This window comes from Pocillopora damicornis, chromosome 13 (genome assembly GCF_964200805.1).
Source record: "Pocillopora damicornis chromosome 13, jaPocDami1.2, whole genome shotgun sequence".
Classification (NCBI taxonomy): Eukaryota; Metazoa; Cnidaria; class Anthozoa; order Scleractinia; family Pocilloporidae; genus Pocillopora; species Pocillopora damicornis.
The window spans coordinates 2,886,751-2,905,657 of NC_142682.1; the positions used below are offsets into that span (position 1 = coordinate 2,886,751).

General features: G+C 36.3%; 2 protein-coding genes across 2 annotated transcripts; one reads left to right on the plus strand and one right to left on the minus strand.

Annotated features, from left to right (window-relative positions):
* The first annotated feature begins 41 nt into the window (after nucleotides 1–41).
* On the plus strand, nucleotides 42–14,571 carry LOC113671248 (RNA-binding protein 26). Its single transcript, XM_027187451.2, has 19 exons — nucleotides 42–394; nucleotides 1,585–1,703; nucleotides 1,817–2,025; nucleotides 2,815–3,337; nucleotides 3,963–4,403; nucleotides 4,713–4,889; nucleotides 5,741–6,051; nucleotides 6,253–6,402; nucleotides 6,514–6,606; nucleotides 7,178–7,315; nucleotides 7,709–7,783; nucleotides 7,971–8,033; nucleotides 8,174–8,278; nucleotides 9,000–9,104; nucleotides 9,910–10,125; nucleotides 10,227–10,313; nucleotides 10,847–11,029; nucleotides 11,585–13,086; nucleotides 13,713–14,571. The coding sequence occupies exons 1-18, from the start codon at nucleotides 336–338 to the stop codon at nucleotides 11,684–11,686; spliced, it is 3,156 nt and encodes a 1,051-aa protein (XP_027043252.2). The 5' UTR covers nucleotides 42–335; the 3' UTR covers nucleotides 11,687–13,086; nucleotides 13,713–14,571.
* Nucleotides 12,781–18,792, minus strand: LOC113671249 (dolichyl-diphosphooligosaccharide--protein glycosyltransferase subunit TUSC3). The gene is made up of 11 exons (XM_027187452.2): nucleotides 18,664–18,792; nucleotides 17,555–17,724; nucleotides 16,418–16,535; nucleotides 16,213–16,295; nucleotides 15,831–15,888; nucleotides 15,469–15,609; nucleotides 15,175–15,264; nucleotides 14,970–15,033; nucleotides 14,367–14,441; nucleotides 13,763–13,853; nucleotides 12,781–12,992 (listed from the first exon to the last, which is right to left on the minus strand). Exons 1-11 carry the CDS (start codon nucleotides 18,745–18,747, stop codon nucleotides 12,977–12,979), a joined length of 990 nt encoding a protein of 329 aa, XP_027043253.2. The 5' UTR covers nucleotides 18,748–18,792; the 3' UTR covers nucleotides 12,781–12,976.
* Nucleotides 18,793–18,907: the final 115 nt, after the last annotated feature.

Genomic DNA, 18,907 nt, shown 5'->3' on the forward strand with positions numbered 1-18,907 from the left:
ACTATGGGATGGTAAGAAATTGTACCTTGTCACCAGTCTCTCACAACTTTCTCTCTCCAATCCTCGTGGGCAGAAACATGGCGACTTTCATTGCCAAGTCCCTTTAGTAGAATGTGTCTTTATTCGAGAACCATTGCCTTTGTTTATGTATTTTGGAACCAGTTGATTTACAAATTTGATACTTAAATAGATAAGCGATATCATGGAACACATAAATTGTGCGTCGATCGTCAAAACACCGTCATAACTTTCGAAGTAAGGTTGACTGAAGTAGAAGTTTGCTTTGGGTTGTTGTCGAAAGAATAGTTTAATTTTGAAGTACACCTGGATCCACGATGCAAATCAAAAGCGTGGAAGCCTTAAAATCTTGGCTTACAACTCGTTTGGAGTCAGTGTAAGTATATATTCAGAGGAAAGCCGAACTGTATTTCGTAGACATACTAAATACTAACATGAACGACTCATGCATGATCGCTCAAAATTGATAAAACTGTACGATAGATGCCTTCGATGGGAACCTGGTTATTAAGTCATTTCAGAGTTGATTTGTCTCGCTGATGTTCAATTTCTATGAAGTATTGTTAACATTATTAGGCAATCTTTTGACGTTTATTAGAGATTAGACTTAAGGTTTCTTTCTGTTGGCATCAATAACTTAATTAGTTTTGTTAATTCTCTGACCTCTAAGAGTGACTAGCATCCAATTTCTCCTTACAATACCACCCCTGAAACACACATTTTGTTCATAAGACTAAAGATGATCACCAACCAGAGAAGTCATTGATTGTTAAACATATTCTCCTTCTCGGCACCCTTAGAAATGTATATAAACAGTTTTTTTCAGTATGGAGATTATGCATACTGACAAGTGGGTTTTTACTAAAGGGTTAATGGTAAGTTATTGTGTAGTTCAGAAAGCCTCACCTTGTTCAAAAATGAAAGATCACTAATGATTAGAAGATCAGAAACATATTTTTTTGCTGCTTTAACCTGATCTTAAGATTGACTTTTGGTAAGATTTCCATACAGCTCCTACTAATTCTGCATGCAGTTCTTGGATAAGTGAAGCAGTGGCCAAAACAGCAGATTGTCTTATGTAATATGGCTTTGTCTTAGCATAGTATGTGGTTATACAGAAATCTTTCCTAATTTTTTTATGCCATTATCCTAGTAGTCTTATGGGACATCTAAAAAATTGAAAATTTGACTTAATATTGAAAATGGGACAAAAGCATTCCTCAGTGGTTTCTTAGGATGAATCAGCATGCTGTTAACCCTTTAACCACCAGATCAAATTTGTAATTCTCCTTACTGTCAACCATACAGTTCTTATAATGTTAGTTCAGAGAATTTTGTATTGGATCAACTAATTATCACCAAATTTATATTTTTCTCTATTCTCATCACTAATCTGGATGATATTGTATTGATATAATAAGGAGAAATTCTGTCTTGGTCACTCATGGGAGTTAAAGGATTAAGTGATATAAATACAACCTTAATTTGTACCAGTTGGCAGAAATTTTTTTGGTTTATGACATAACCTTTGGTTTATTACAATTTCTATCTTTATAAATGTTTCAGTTGTGATGCTGATCCAGCAGCTCTGGCCAAGTATGTTGTTGCTTTAGTGAAAAAAGACAAGCCTACAGAAGAACTCAAAGACATTTGTGTGGACCAGTTAGAAGTTTTCCTGTCTGGAGGTAAGATTCTCACAACTTGATATGGAAAAGGTTGATACTCCTAACAATTCGAATAGATAATTTTATACATTTTTTGCAGTACCAGTCAAATGAGACCACTTCCTTTTTTTCAGAAACTGGTACTTTTGTGAACACGCTGTTTGAAGCTCTTGCCACTTCCTCTTACATTCCTCAACCACTTGCTGAACCAAATCCCGCACCAATTGCTAGCTCTGCTCCTCTGCCAAAAGCTGTTCCTTCACAGTCAGCCCCTAATTCAACCATACCACAGGAAAAACCCAGGAAGTCATCAATATCAGAGGACTCACGAGTTCTAACAGAGGTAATTAAACATCTCATTTGACCTTTGTGCTCAACCCTTTAACCCCCAAGATCTGATTGTTAATTCTCCCCTCTAGCTGCTATATATTTCCTTGTGAATTAGATACAAGAATTTGGTGTTAGGTCAAGATAACAACTTCTACCTGATAAGTTTGAGTATTCTTATTACTTAGTTACTGGATAATGTATGGATGTTTATTATTATCAGGAGAAGTTACATGTTAATTGCTTCTGGGAGTTTAAGGGTCAAAATTGTGATCAACATTGTGAATGTAATTGCTAGTGGATTTGTGTATAAGCTATTGAATATTTTAATAGCTGACTTAACCCTTTCATTCCTAGGAGTGACCAGGACAGAATTTCTCATTACAATTTCAATACAATATCTAACAGACAAGTGATGAGAATAAAAACAATATTAATGGCAGATAGTAGGGAGTGAGAATTACTGATAAATCTTGGGAGTGCAAGGGTTAAGAAAGTTTGTTAAGGGTGATTGACAAAATCTCCATTTCAATTCTAGATTTGACTGGTTAAAATACCTTATTTTTCAGTTTATACTCCTGTAATTAAATTTGGTGTTAGTTTTTTCATGTATTTGGTATCAACACTTGGTTTTGGGATGGGTAGAATAAGGCCTGAAGGACTTTTGATGCCCAATCACATGCACAATCTCCTTGGGTATCAAAATGGAATAAAGTACAATCTTGAGAGGAAAATGTCAGTAGTAGTTCATCAGAAGTCACTTACTAGCCTAAGGTTTTTCCTCTTTGCATCTCTTCAATTCCAGCCTTCAGTATTAGATGATGATGACAGAGATTTTAAGAGAACAAGGAGAACCACAGATTCTAGTGACAAAATTACTAGCTCTGTGGTGTCCAGCAGTGGTGACAGATCTCGTAAGCGAAGGGGTGATGATGAAAGCAGATTCAGGGGTGACTACTCAAAGTTTGCAAAAGAGGAATCTGGTGGAATACGACAGGGAGATTCTGAATCTCATGATGATCAGGGCTCCAGAAGTAAATCTGATGGTGCACATTATGACAATGCAACTTATCCTATTCCGAGTGCCATGCATCGTGAACGAAGTAACAAGCATTTGGATGGCCAGGATGGGTTAATGCAATCTGGCTTTATGAACTCTCATGATGATTCAAGAGGAAGGCGTGGCAGTCCCTCTTGGGATCGAAGAGGTGGTAGGATTGGGAGAGGACGATACAGAGATAACAGATTTAGAGATGACCGCTTGAGACATGGACGAGAAGAAAGAGAGAGAAGTGGTTCCAGAAAGTCTCGTTGTAGAGATTATGATGGTATGAATTCATTTTTTTTTTTATTATTATTTTCTGGAAAAAATTTGTGGCTGTCCTCTTTTACATTGTGGGAATGCTAAGGTATAAAGGTTAATGCACTTGACTCTTGGTCAAGACCTTGCCAGGTCATTGTGTTGTGTACCTGAGCAAGGCTCTTTAACCCCTAAGATTGACTAGCATCTAATTTCTCCTTACAATATCACCCTTGAATCAAACATTGAAGTCATGAGAACAGAGGAAATGATCACCAACTAAGGCAGCTCTTGATTATTAAACAAATTATCCTTGTCAGCACCTTGGGAAATGTATAGTGAATAGTGTGCAGAACATGGATACTGATATTAGGGAGTAAAGGGTTAACTCTTATGGTATCTTTTTTCCCCCTTGAGTATAAACAGGTACAATTTACTAGCAAACTGTTGGGAGAGTATGACAGAATAAACAAATATATGAAATAGGGGGGGTGATTTGATTTTAAACCAAATATTCATAACTAACATTATAAAAAAATGTTTGGCAGAGAGTAAATTGAGGGAATTACTTTCGAGATCGTAGGATTGAAACTGTGAAAGGGTTTTGAGGTTGCCTTGGATCTGAAGTGTGGTCCTTTTTTTTTTCCTCATAGAAAAAGGATTTTGCATGCGTGGGGAACTCTGCCCTTTTGATCATGGAAATGATCCAGTTGTTGTCCAAGATGTCCTTCCCCCAGGTATTTTAGGCTTTCCAGATGGCCAACCCATCCCACCTGCAACATTACCAGGCACTGCTGGTCCAATACCAGGGAGCTACCCTGCCCCACACCCAGCCCCACATCCTGCCCCAAACTCACAACCCCCTCCTCCCGGCACCACTGGTCCTCTACCAAATGATGTTCCCAAATCCAAAGCAAGCCAGGAAGGTCCTGACAGCACTGTACCTGTGAGTGGTCCAAGACCAACAGCCCCAAATAGAATGGTTCCTCCACACAGCCAAGCCCCAGTAATACCAATGCCAACAGTTCACATGATGCCAAACCCTATGTTAAGGCCACAGGCACCCCGTCCTCAATTTGGTAATCCATTTGAAGGTAGGCCCTAACATACTAATTATGGTAATGAAATTATTTGATATTTACACCAAACTTTGCTTCTTCCTAATTTATCTTCCTAATCATGATAATAATAACAATGAGGAAAACAAATTTTGTCATATAGTAGTAATGATGATCAATTATACTGGCATTATATAGCAGAAACAGTTGTAAAAATTATCAAATGATCATAAGAATCCAGATGGAAGTTGCTTTAGGCAAAAAGTAATCAACTTAAGTCATTGAATTAAATGAAAATATTAAGATGTGCATTTACCTCACTGTTCTCTTAATTTTGAACTCTAGATTCCTACAATCCAGAACAGCCTCAATTTGACAGGACACCAGTGTGGATGAGACTTGGCAATGGCCGTCCTCCTCACCCTATTCCCCCTCATGGAATGTTTCACCCTAACATGGGTGGTATGAGGTCAAGGGAGCTTTTAGCAGTAACTCCAAATCCACCTCAGCTCACTGTTCAAGGTAAAATTTTTTCAGTTCATAAATGGCAACTTTTTCCATTTATGAACTTTATAGTTGGCCTTTGGTCATTTTGATAGTCAGAGCCAAGGAGACTTATTAATATCCGGGGTTATTAGTTAGGGAAAGCAGGGGGTGGGGGACTTTTTTTTTTTCTTTGGTTGAAAAATGTAAATTATCTGAAACCAAGAAAATGCAATATTTAAAGCAGAAACTGCCAGTAAAACAGGCTTTCAGATAAAGGTATATTTTGAACTAAAATGCCTTAGGTTCTGGCCTACTCATGGCTCAAATATGTTTCCCATTGCAAAGGTATTTGCACAGCATATTCATAGCATGATCATCATGCTACTGTATTTTTATTTTCAAATTTTTGTTTGGAGGAAGGGAAGGAGGCTTATTAGAAATATGAAGCTCTTAACAGAAGGCTTCGTAGAGAAGGGAGATTTCACAGAGCTTTCGATGTATTAGCCCTTAACACAGTAGCATCAGTCTGCATATTCTCCATACTGTTTGGTATACATCTCTAAAGGTACTGACAATGAGAATTTGTCTAGCAATCTAGAGTTTCTTCTGTTGGTGATCATTTGCTTTATTCTTGTGACCTTAGTGTTTGATTCAGTGTGATATTGTGAGGAGAAATTAGTTGTTAGTCACTCTTCATGGTCATATGGGGATTTCTAGATTCTAATTAGCAGACATTGCTGAAAAGGACGGTTATGTTGTGTTTTAAACCTACTCTGCCTTCATCTTGGCCATGTAATGAGTTGAAAATTGAAGTAGCTGCTCAGATGAGGAATCCAAAGAAGGAGGTTTACTTTTTGATAAAATTTGTGGTTTATTCTCTCTGATAGTTTCCAACATGTCTGCCCCTGGACCAAGGATGCCCACCATACCTGACAGAATAGTGATCCACTCAGATAATGCCCCTAATCCATCTCAAGATCACCAGCCACCAGCTCTGAAGCAACCATCTGCTGTGCCACAGCCAGGTGTGATTCAGGCTCCTGGCAAAAAAGATGAAACTGCTCCAGTCAAAAGTCGACTTGGCTTTCCCAGGAAATTTAGTGACACCCTGGAATTGAAGAAGATTCCTCGTGAATTGAACAACATTGCAAAGTTGAATGAGCATTTTCAACGATTTGGAACCATCAGGAACATTCAGGTGAACTTAAATACCCTTACACTCTTAGTTTCACGTCAGACAGGAACTTACTTGAGACTTAAGGCTTTGCAATGCTAATTGTGTCAAATGAGGATGGTTGCTTCACTGAGATTTGGCAAAAATTCACAGATTCTGAACAAAAGTTATCAAATGCTTCAAAATCTTAGGATTTCTTTTTTTTCCTAACTTGTGCGTTTACAGGTTTGTGCCTTTGGAGATCCTGAAGCAGCACTGGTTCAGTTTTCTCATCACCAAGAATGTAAAGCAGCTTATTCTTGTCCCGATGCTGTCCTTGGCAACAGATTTATCAGGGTGTTTTGGCACAACCCTGACAGGAACCAGAATAATAAGGTATACCATGGCTACATGTTCTAATCTTTCAGATTATTGTACTTCCAAAGTTTTCCAATCAGGGAAATACTTATTGTTGACTGTGGGTGATGTCTGAATTGTGAATTTCAGGATGGAAATTCAAGCAAAGAAGCCACACCATCCAGTAACTCTGGATCGGCATCTGCAGATGGGGAACCAACTGCAAAGGAGGACTCTATTAAGGTTTGACTTGACAAAAGATTATCACTTGAATTTCAGAAGGCTCAGTCAAAATTGAACCTGATGGTCTGAGAAGAGTACAAGTTTTTATTTATTGACACTTAACTCTTTAACTCCCAAGATTTGATTGGCAATTCTCACTTTTACCTGCTTCACATTTCCTTGTAAATTAGTTACAAGAATTTGGCATTGAATCAAGATGACAAATTCTACCTGATTAGTTTAAGAATTCTTGTCACCTGTTTGCTGGATAATGTATGGATATTATAGGGAGAAGTTACATGTTAATCACTTCAGGGAATGAAAAGGTTAAGGGCTGGTATAATAGGACTCTTAAGGAATCTCTGGGAATCTTAAGGGTCTCTGCCAAAGGCAACAAAACACACTTTTTCTCATGGAGGCAGTCATCAGTAATAATTATAATTCAATTTTTTTCTGCAATTACAATACGCATTTGTTAAAGATTGTTTGACTTATGACACATTACATGGGAATGTTAGGACAGTGGAAAACACTTTTGAATTGCAGTTGTGTAATTCTGTAGTCATAACATTTTATCTTGACGTTTTCACAGCCTGCCACTGAACCTAAGGCAAAACCCACCATGTTTCAAAGTGGGAAGACTACTTTCTCAAAGACTACAAAGGCTCCTCCTGCTCTTACACCTTCTGGTCCAGCTTTGAACAAAAGGCAACAGGTGCTTCAAAAACAGGTTAGAGGCATGTTACCTTCCTTTCTACAGCAAATGGACGACATCTATCTGCAGAGCTTTTCAAGTAACAAGGCCACTCAGATAGATTGTACACAGTTACAAGAAGAGAAATTTCATGCCTGGCTTTGCAGATCTTAACTCTTTAACTCCCACATAAAATTTGCAATTCTCCTTTCTGTTAATCATACAATTCTTCTAATGTTAGTTTGGAGAATTTAGTATTGGATCAACTAATTATACCCAAATTGACATTTTTCTTTATTTTTAACACTTATCTGGTTGATATTGTGTTGATATTGTAAGGAGAAATTCTGTCTTGGTTACTCCTGAGAGTTTAAGGGTTAAGTATAAATTAACATACCATCCTGTTTGTCTTTTTTGTTTAAATGACAGGAAGCTATGAAAAAGAAGCTTGAAATTCAGAAACAAAAGCAAGAACTGCTTAACAAGCAAATTCAAGAACAAAAGGTATGAAGCTTAAAATATTAATTTTACTGCCTTACTCAAACAATCACAGCATACTCAACAGTTACTCTCGGTTTCAAGGCTTTTCTGTGTTATGGTATTGTAAGAAAATAATCATTACTTCAGTTTCATATAGTTGTTAAATCTCCTAATCTCCACTGATAACACACTGTGTTTGCTCTCTTTCCAGCTTTTAATCTCCAAGCTGGAGAAGAAAAACTTGAGTGCTGCAGAGAAAGAGTTGATAATGAAGGTTAGAGACTCCCTGCTCAAGGATGGATTTTCATGAAGTCCTTTTATCACATTTAATTTGTACCTTTTCATCACTTTTGTTTGAAGAACTTGCAAAGTTAATATTTATATCTGTTTTTTTTTTTTTTTTTTTAATAACAGACCATCAAATCTCTAAGTTCAAACATTGAAACATTGAAGAAAGAAGTGGAGTTAACAGCAATGGCAGCCAAATCAAAAGAGAGTCCTTCACAGGCGAGACAAATTGTAAGCAGACATTTTATGAGTTAGTTATGTCAAGGACCCTTTTTTTGTAGTAACAGTCAAGTCCAGCTGAATATGTCACATAAACACACAGTCTTATAATGAACATGTTATGGGATGATTTTTATTCATCTCTCATCAGCTGTTCTTTCTAATGATAATGTAAAATGAACATCTTAACCCTTTAACTCCCAAGATCTCATTAGTAATTCTTTTTACTGTCTGACATACAATTCTTATGATGTCAGTTTGGAGAATTTGGTATTGGATCAACTAATAATCTCCTAATTGATAGTTTACTTTATTCTCATCACTTCTATGCTTGATATTGTGTTGATATTGTAAGGAGAAATTCTGTCTTGGTCACTCATGGGAGTTGAAGGGTTAAAGAGTTTCCAAGGCTGATATTTTGAGTGTTAGTCCTCTGTCTACTCACTCTGACAAAGGACTGATGCCAGAAACATCAGCTTTAAAAGCTCTCTTAGGTGACCAATTTACATTATCAACTCATTTGATAAAACTGGACTATCTTGGAGTACTCCTGCCTTACACAGCACCACAGAAATTTGCCCCCTTCTTAATGGTAGTCTATCATGGTCCTGAACTCATATCCATTCCAATTACACATTTCAGTCTCAATACCAATGAATTGGATCATTAAATCATAAGTACAAACTATCAAAATATTGTACAGTTAGTAATCAAGAACTTTTTCTTATTTCAGGCTCAAAAAGCAATTCTTGACCAAGAATTAGATCTCATTACCCATCAAAACACAGGAGAAGACACCACAGAACTGAAGAAAAAAGTTGAAGAACTAAAACAAGAGGTACTATACCTATTCACTTAGACAGTCGATGTGGGACAATGTACTTAACCTGTTAACTCCAAAGGTCTGATTGCTAATTCTCCCTTCAGCTGCCCCACATTTCCTCTTAAATTAGTGAGGAGAATTTGGTATTAGAGATAGTTAACAACTTCTACCTGATAAGTTTGAGAATTCTCCTCACATATTTAGATCACATAGATTAAATCCAATTTTGTAATTCACGTTTTTAATATTATTCAATTTATATGTTTATTATTTTTATTTAAAATTGTTATTTTAGGTACATGCAATTCAGCCCTCCAGCTGCAAGTTGCACTTTTTTCAATAAACATATCTATCTATCTATCTGTCTGTCTGTCTGTCTGTCTGTCTGTCTATCTATCTATCTATCTTTCTATCTAACTAACTATCTATCTATCTATCAATCTATCTCTGTTCGTGGTATAATGTTTGGATATCATAGGGGGAAGTCAAGAGGTTTATCACTTCTGGGAGTTAAAAGGTTAAGCACTCAGTAAGTCTGCTGGGGTTTCAATAAAAGCAGGTTACTGGTGGTTACTGCTGCCTTTAAGACCTCTTACAGCCATCTGTTAAGCCTACAAGCTGCTTCTGTCTTTAGGTTTTTAAAATTATTTAAACCCTTGAGTCTATGAAAAATACCTGAGTGTGATTGATCCTTGTCTATAAAACACATTTACATGAAGAACATTATTTCATAATTTTGAATATCAAATTGAAAGTCAAAGAATATCAAACTACTTCATTATATAAAATTATCTTTCTTTCACTTTTTCCTTTTTTTCAGGCCAAATCTCTTGGATTGTTAGACCCACCTAATAAAGGGCGTGGCAGAGGTGTAGTTAGAGGTAGAGGCAGAGGAACAGCTGTTAGAGGCAGGCCTCTTCCAAAAACAACACGGGTGTGGACAAGAGAGAGTGCCACCCTGGATCACAGACCCAAACAGATTGTTGTGAATGAAGTCACACCAGAACAGAAAGAGGACATCTCAGAACACTACAGTGTAAGTTTTTTGAAACAAAGTGTTCAATAACTTGGTAGCTGTATGTTTCCTAACATTGTTTTTAACATCAGTCCAACCCTATATATATTTTTTTGTGACAGGAATTTGGAATTGTTGACAATGAAGAATATATTGAGGACAAGAATACACTTCACCTGACTTTTCGCACAAGAAAAGAAGCAGAAATCGTAAGAACAAATATTTCTTTCTTTATGAAGCTGTCATAGTGTGTGCTCTTTTTTGCAGTTTGACTATGGATAAGCAGTAGCTGGAGCAAAAATTATTTAAAGAAATGGGAATAATTGAACTGTGTTGATGGTAATGCAGGAGAGTATCTCAAGAACTTTTCAACAAGCAAATTCCTGAAGTGAATGAAAGTGATCCTCGCAGTAATTTGCACTACTTAGGCAGTAGTGAAATAAGGCCTGAAAAAAATTCAGGCCTGTACGGGATTTGAACCCATGACCTCTGCGATACCGGTGCAGCGCTCTACCAACTGAGCTAACAAGCCAACTGGGAGCTGGTCATGAAGTTGGTTCTAAATAAACCCGTGAAGTGATTGAATAAATGGTTAAGAATATATGAAAGTCATATATTTATCCGCAGTTCAAATATATGACTTTCATATATTCTTAACCATTCAAGCAAATTCCTGTCCTTCAAATTACCTGTAAACTGTTTCACTTCATGGCAGTGAACTTACTTCTGTTTGTTGTGTTAGGCTTACAACAAAGGGAAAATGTTCAAAGGAAGAGCTCTGAAAGTCTCATGGTTTCGTGCCTCAGTCCCTCCTCCTTCTCCATCTACAGCTGTTCCAACCACTCCCACCACACCCACCACCCCTACCACTCCAACAACACTGAGGAAAGTTGAGGAAGAGCTAGGACTTTTTGATGCAGAATTTGTAAGTTGATGATGGCTTGGTTGAAGCACTTTGAGACTTTGAGCATTTTGCTCTAAATTCCTGTTAGTTACCAGTCCTGGGGCCCATTTCTTGAAATACCTGGTAACTTAACAGGCCCAAAAAGCTGATTCTTGTGTCTTTTGGTTCATTTAATCTCCAAAATTGTCTGTTTAACCCCTTTACACTCTATCATCAATGTGCATATTCTTCCCACTGTTTTTTTGTATATTTCCAATGGTACTGACAAGATGAATTTTTTGATAATCAGGAGCTTCTTTAATTGGTAATCATTTCCTTTATTCTCATGACCTTTGCATTTGATTGAGGCAGATACTGTGAGGAGAATTTAGAGGCCAGTCACTGTTATCAGTTTTTAGTACATTTCTTTTGTCACTGACAAGGATTCTTTTGATAATGATCAAAGCTTCTTAGGATATCGATCATTTCTTTGTTCTTTTGACGTTAATGTGTGCTTGAGGGGTGATATCTTGAGGATAAATTAGATGCTAGTCACTCTTAGGGGTTAAAGGGTGAACAGTTGTGTTCCCTTTTCAGGGAAAACATGAATTTGATCCTGAGACAGATGAAGCCCTCCTTTTGGGGGAAGACTTTGATGAGGAAGAAGAAGAAGAAGATGAGCGGTCATGGAAAAGATAGTTACAGCATGACTTTGAATGGAAAAATAGGACTATTATATGTTGTAACTTAACATTTTGTGATATGGATAGGAAAGCCACTCTGCTATCTTCCAGAGTAACAGTTTATTTATGTGAGCATGCCACATAATTCTGTAACCAAATTGAGGTACTACTCAAATTTTAGATGAAATGTAGTTATCTTATGTTGTTATTGCTATTTTAATTTTATTTCATGTTGTTATGAACCATTGTACAGTGAAAAAGTCATTAACTTTAGAAGAGTGAAATGATTCTTTAAAAAAAGAAAAATGGAGAAAAAAGACAATGAAAAGAACTTCTACAAAGAGAAAAGAACAAAAAACAGTTGCTTGACTTCAAGCTTCTAGAAGAAAATTATTTCCCTCGTGGAAAAAAAAGTGAATGAGACAAAAAAATGTTTTGCACTTCTGACAAAAAAAAGTAAAAAAAAAAAAAAAAAAAATTCTCTCAAAAGTCAATAATCATTGTGATTGTATGGACACTGGTGGTCAAAGATTTGTGATGAAAATCCTGGAAAATGCTTGATATTACAAGGAGGAAGAATGGAATGGAAAACAGTTTCTTATGGACTGAAGAGGAACTGTCTTAAAGATCTTACATCATTTGCAGGCAAGGATATGCACGGTCAGTGTTTGTAATTTTTCTCCCTTAATTCATGGTTCTCGATATTATTCACTTGAAGACGGTAAGTCTAGATGACAACCCTTATAACCTAACGTCAGTAGGCATACTCTCAGGCAGGTTGACATACAATTGTATGCACCCCAGTTTGTGAAGGGTTACTCAAGGTTTCACATACTGTCTGTATGAATAAGCAAGTACATGTGATTTTCCACCAAGATCTCATTAGCAATTCCCCTTCCTGTCTGCTGTACATTCCTTGTAATGTTAATTCTAAGAATTTGGTGTTGGATCAACCTTTAATCCCCTAATTGATAACTTTCTTTATTTTCATCCTTGTCTGCTTGATATCATATTAATATTGCAAGGAGGAACTATGTGTTAATCACTCATGAGGGAGAAAAGTCAAGTATCATATTATATAGAGTACTGCGGAAGAATTAAACAATTGGAAAACGGAAACCAAAAACTTTTATTTCACCACTTTCAAAGATGTTAAATTGCCTAATAGGTTGTACTGCAGTTTACAAATATCTCTTGTAGCAAATGTTTTAACTTATTTTGGTAAAGAAGAAGGAAAGGTTTATTTTATATCTAGCACAGCAATGCCCTAGGAGAGTGAAATCCTTCAGTGATGGGACTCCTGACTTCACTTTATCAAGAAACTGGAGGAGAAAAAAGAGGCACATACATCTTAGTCAACAATTGAGTATCACACAACAGCATGCGCATTGGAAGGAACAACTAAAAATAATATAGGTATGTTTAGATTAGAGTCTGCAAACATGGTTATAAGGCTTTAGATTCTTCTGTATTAGTGAGGTATATTTTGAACAAGAAATACAGGTCTTCTTTTCTTGCGTTAACATAGTCTCTAAGAGAATTCTTAAAAGTTAACAGTCCAGGGGCTCCTTTCTTAAGAATCTCAGTAACTTAACAGGCCTGTAAAGCTGCTCTGTTCTCATTCAAGATGGGGGTTTCAAAAGTTTTGAAAATTATTCAATTAAACCATCAGGTAAAGAATCAAAGTGGACTGGTTAGGGTGCCAGAACCAGATTATTTATTCTTTAAATTTTGATTTCAAAATAAGGCTTTGGGCCTATTAATGTACAGTGATTTTTTGAGAAACAGCCACAGAATTCCCCCCCACCCAACCCCCCCCCTCCTTTGTATTGAGAGGAGGTTAAGTAAAATGGAAAAAGTTCTCCACTACTGAGATACTATTTCCTGTGACAGAGAGCTGCCTTTTCCAACTCAAGTTTTTAGATTTGATGTGGTGGTTAATTTACTTCTAAATTCATGAAGAGACGTGCATCAAGTATTGCTAATGCAATGCAATGCAATTTCACACTATTGAATCTAAAACCACTGGTTGCACTTGACAGCAATTTCCAAAGAACATGGTTGAAACTGCACAATTTCTTGGATTGATTACCTGTAAGGATATCCATGGTACTTGGAACGAAACACAGACAGCAGCAAGCTGAAGAACAACACCACAAGACCCAAACCAACCATAACCACAACTGAGAAAGAAGATCCAACATTAGTTCAATATGGTTACAATGTGGACATGTATGGAGAACTTCAAAATTGAAGCACTACAAGAACCACTCTGGTCTGTTCCAGGCATTTAGTTGGTAAAATGGAGCTAAAATTTAACAGTCCCATAGTAGTGGTGGAGTGAAACATCCAAAGGTTTAGGTCTGGGCAAGTAAAACATGCTCTTTAAGCAACCCTAAACTCCCTTGGTTCTCACTTGTTCAAACTCCTGCTTTGTTTTACCAACTGAATGCCTAGAACAAGCTAGAACCATTCAGAATAATCAATATTTCTTCATCTCCTTCAAAGACAATGTCAGCTATTAATTCCAAGCAATACCCACTGACATATATATCAATTCTTGGTGAACAAACAATAGTTATTTTACCAGTGTCCCTCCTCACATTTTCTCTCTGTTTCAGGCAACAGATTAACAGTGTATGAAAAGATTTTACTGGGACTTAAACTTCAAAAGCAAAGGCAGTTAGAACACTTACTTCTACGTTTTCCAATCTCTTTGACTTCAAATGCCTTCTCATTGAGAAGAATCATTCCAACAACATACAAGGCATCTTTGAAAATGGGTCAAGGATTAGGCCAAGATATAGCAAAACTTTTTAAAAAGTATTTTAAATATGAAGTACATTCCTTTTTTTTTTTTTAACTCACAGTGAATATCAATTAGACTGATGACTCCAATAAGTATTCAAATAAAATAAAACAGCCATACTTCTCTAACAAAATAATTAAATTAATTAAGACCCTTCTCCAGCCACACTAGAATTACCATATTAGCATCATAGTTGCAATCCCAGTTCTGGTGTTTCCTCTTGTTATACCACATTATGGTAAAGACTCCAAGAAAGAGGAGAACAAAAGTAGCTATTTTAAACCCTAATTATGTCAGGATTTACAAATGTTCCTCTATAGACATGGTATTGGTTATTTCCAGGCACCACATATTATTCAGGTATTCATTCATTTGCTAAATGTTCAAAAGGTTTCCTTTGAAGTTCTGAAGTTTTACAGCTGATTTAAAACCTTTTCTCACTTGTTGTTTATTTTAAAAAATACATTTATTTATTGCTACAAAAGGATACTCAGAAAAATGACAATATGAGTTTCAGCAACAAACTGTGCTTGACTGCTGCCATGTATGTAGCTCTAAATAAAAAAACAATATATTTATATTTTCATTTAGTACCACCTAGGAGAAGTGAAATAAACTTTCATATGTTTAAATCTCAAACAATGAGTGTATATCAAGATGCATGACTTCTTTACCATCCATCACTTGCAACTTACCACTTGTCCTGTTTGTGGATTCTTGTGGGCATAAGGAGGTCCTCGGATGTGATTCCACATCTGACCAGAAGTCATGACAAATACTACACACTGTTTAAGGACAAAATGTTTTGATTTTTTTAAAAATATTTCAAATCTCACTAAGTTTAAGCACAATTGCAAGCAATTAAGTTTAGGTTTCTTTTTGGACTCTCAAATGACAGCAGTGTCATAATTTGATAAGACAAAAATTGCATGATTTGTGGAGTACATTTAGATGTTTTCGCGTGAAAATAAAAGAAACAAAATGTTTACCAGAGCTCCAATTGCCCAGTACGTCTTGTTGTAGAGGAACTCCAAGTTTTTGCGTCGCACATAGAGTAGTCCTCCAATCAGAACTACTAGCAAACCCATTATAACAGCACCCATGTAATTGGGTGGACGGAATACCCTGATCTGCAAAAAACCAAAAAACAATAACACGTTTATTTGATAAGTAATAGCACAAAAAGAAGGTTAACAGGTTTTACCATTCATCTAGTTTTGAATCAACCAATTTAAATGCGCACCATAAAAATACTACTACAACATAAAGTTGTAGCACAGAAGCAACATGATTATAGAAACTTGTTGTTCAACATGGATAGTTAAGACAAGTTTATGGAAACCACACATACATTAACATCTGTTCGTTCTGCAACCCATCTGGCCAACTGTTCTGCAGAGAAGCCCATTCTACCATGAAAACAACAAATGTTTAAGTGAACAATCAAAAGTAAGTAAAAGGGTCACTAATAAAATGAAGGAGAAGAACTAACATAATGTATCTTGTCCATTACAATCAGTCCCTCAAAAATTTAAAGGGGTTAAGTTTCTAAAGAAGCTGTGGTGCTGTGTCAGTGGGAGAGTATAGCAGGGTTATTTACTACTATTAACTAAGTTGATAATGTAAATAGGCCACCATAAAGAGTTTAAAAGCTGACACTTCCAGCATTAGTCCTTCATCAGAGCAATTGATGCTAAATGTAATCAGTTAGAATTGCAATGTAGATATTTTACCTTTGAATATCATAAGTGTCTGCCTTTTTGGGTTTTCCCTTTGGTGGAAAGTGCATGAACATTGGTGCAGAATTCAATCGCAACTATGAACAAAAAAAACAGTGAGTTGTGTCAAGACACAAAGAAGCTCCAAAGTTTTACTGCAACAGGGTGGGTACCATTTGAAGTAATAACTTTGAAAAATTACTTAAATGACTAGTCTTACCGCACTAAATACATCTGGACCTTCGTCAAAATCAACAACTGCAAAAAACACTTTGTTGGAATACTGCTGTGAATAACGCCAAGAGTTGGCAAGGATTGTAAACTCGTTATTAGCTTCTCTGTTGAATGAAAAAAGAAAAACAGTTTAGAACTACAGTAACAAGATTTAAACCTGTGTCATTAACACTTTTCATACCCTAACATCAGTATGCATATTCCCTACACTGTTTTCTAAACATTTTCATCAATACTAACAAGGGGAAACTTGCACACCCCTTTCCCACAATTTTCTACTCCAATATTTCTGAAGTAGTCAGTTCTCCTTGCTGTCTCTCATCCATCTCATTAATTTAACCCTTTAACCCCCAGATCCAATATGTAATTCTCCTTACTGTCTGTCATATTATTCTTATAATGTTAGTTTAGAGAATTTAGTACAGGGTCAACTAATTAGCCCCAAATTGATATTTTTCTTTATTCTCAACACTTATCTGGTTGATGTTGTATTGATATTGTGAGGAGAAATTCTGTCTTGGTCACTCATGAGAGTTAAAGGGTTAAGCTGAGAATTTGGTTTCAAATCAAACAATTGATACTCATGCATTCTTATAATCTTTCTGCTTGTTACTGCATTGAAATTACTTACAAGTTACTCCTTGGAATTAAAGGGTTAAAAATCTGAATCGACAGCTTCTTTAGACACTGTTCAAATTGGTTATTCTCATCACACCATATCCCCTTGATGATACTCGTGCATTCTTGTCACCTTTCTGCATGTCACTGTATTGAAATTACTTATTAGTTACTCCTTGGAATCAAAGTGTTAACAATATGAATCAACAGCTTCTTTAAACACTGTTCAAATTGGTTATTCTCATGACCTTAATCCTTTAACTCCTATGAGTGACCAAGACAGAATTTCTCCTTACAATATCAATACCACATCAACCAGATTATAAAGTGATGAGAATAAAGAAAAATACCAATTTGGGGATAATTAGTTGATCCAATGCTAAATTCTCTGAGCTAACATTGTAAGAATTGTATGGTTGAAAGAAAGGAGAATTACAAATTTGATCTGGGAGTTAAAGGGTTAACCCTATATTCAATGTTGATAATGTAATAAGAAATTACCTACCTACAAATGGTACATTGTCTGTGTGGTGCAAGAGCTGTAAGCATAAGGATGACAGAGTAGTTCCTTGGTGATGCTCGTAAGTATGTTCTGTATTTGTCTCCATTTAATCTAATGACTGGCTTCCTTTGGTTCCAGTCCATTAGCTGTTTGACTCTAGTTTCCAACAGAGACTGAAAATTTAACAGAACAGTAATTCTCAGAACTAAGTTCATCATTGAGTTCTCCTGAGTTTAGGCACATGAGGCCTCGACCAAAGAACAACTTTGATCTGTGTCAGCTACCATTCCCATCAAGAGTAGGCTTTTCATATAAATGTTTGGTTTCTCATTGACTTTTGTTCCAAGGAGGGTTTGTTGGTTAGGCAAAAAGAAAAACTTGGAGAGACCAAATAATTTACTGAGGTACTTTTCCAAGAACTGGGTCAGTCAGACATTGAGAGACTTACAATTTTGAGGGGTTAGCCTTAATACCAGTATGTACCAACTTACATGTACTGGCTAACTTGTTGGTCATTATAAGGAACCATTCACCTCTAAGAAGAATGTGAAAAAGATAGTTTTGGCAAAAGATTTCAGTTTAAAAGCAACTCTTGTTCCAGAAAACAAGTGACTGTTAATCAGTTAGGTATATTTTAAATAATTAAATTCAACTTGGAAACTATGAGAGCAAATTGACAAATTTGCAGGGCTAATTACAAAATTGCACATCAAAAAAAAGGAAAATTTGCAAAGACGCCAATTCATTTTTCTTTTTCCCAGCTCGTTCTCTTGGTTATAAGTAGATAAACCGTTCCTGGGCTCAAAACAAATTGGAACAAAGCAGTTTTAACTCACAGAGTGGCTATGATTATCATGAGGGAAAAAAGCTTCAATTTACAGGGTTACACAGCTGAAATATGGAAAAAATAATTTCCCGAAACGCTGAAAGTAAAATTTTTCAATAGCCTTTTGTCAGGGGCTCAATGCGGCATCTGTCAATGAAAGCAGGTTATTGACAGGAAGGCCGCAAATTCGGTCTACCGAATCTAGCATCTGTGTTAAGCGTTTTCGAAATATTTGATAAGTTGGGTAATCTTTCTTAGCTTTTGTTCATTTTAAAAAGTTTCTTACCTCTTTTGAGACTTTCTTCTTGCCATAACAGTCTGAAAGCCCAAGTATAAGTGCTAAGAGAAACAGCCAACCGCGAGACGCCATGTTGGAGCTTCCAAGTTGGTAACCAGACCCCGTGAGTGTACTCCGATACTTGTAAGGGAGGGTGGGTGCTAAGATTGGCGATTCTCAGTGTATCACTGCAAAATTTCAACATAACCTCCTTTAGTAATTCTGGTTCAAACCACAACAGAAATAGCAGGGT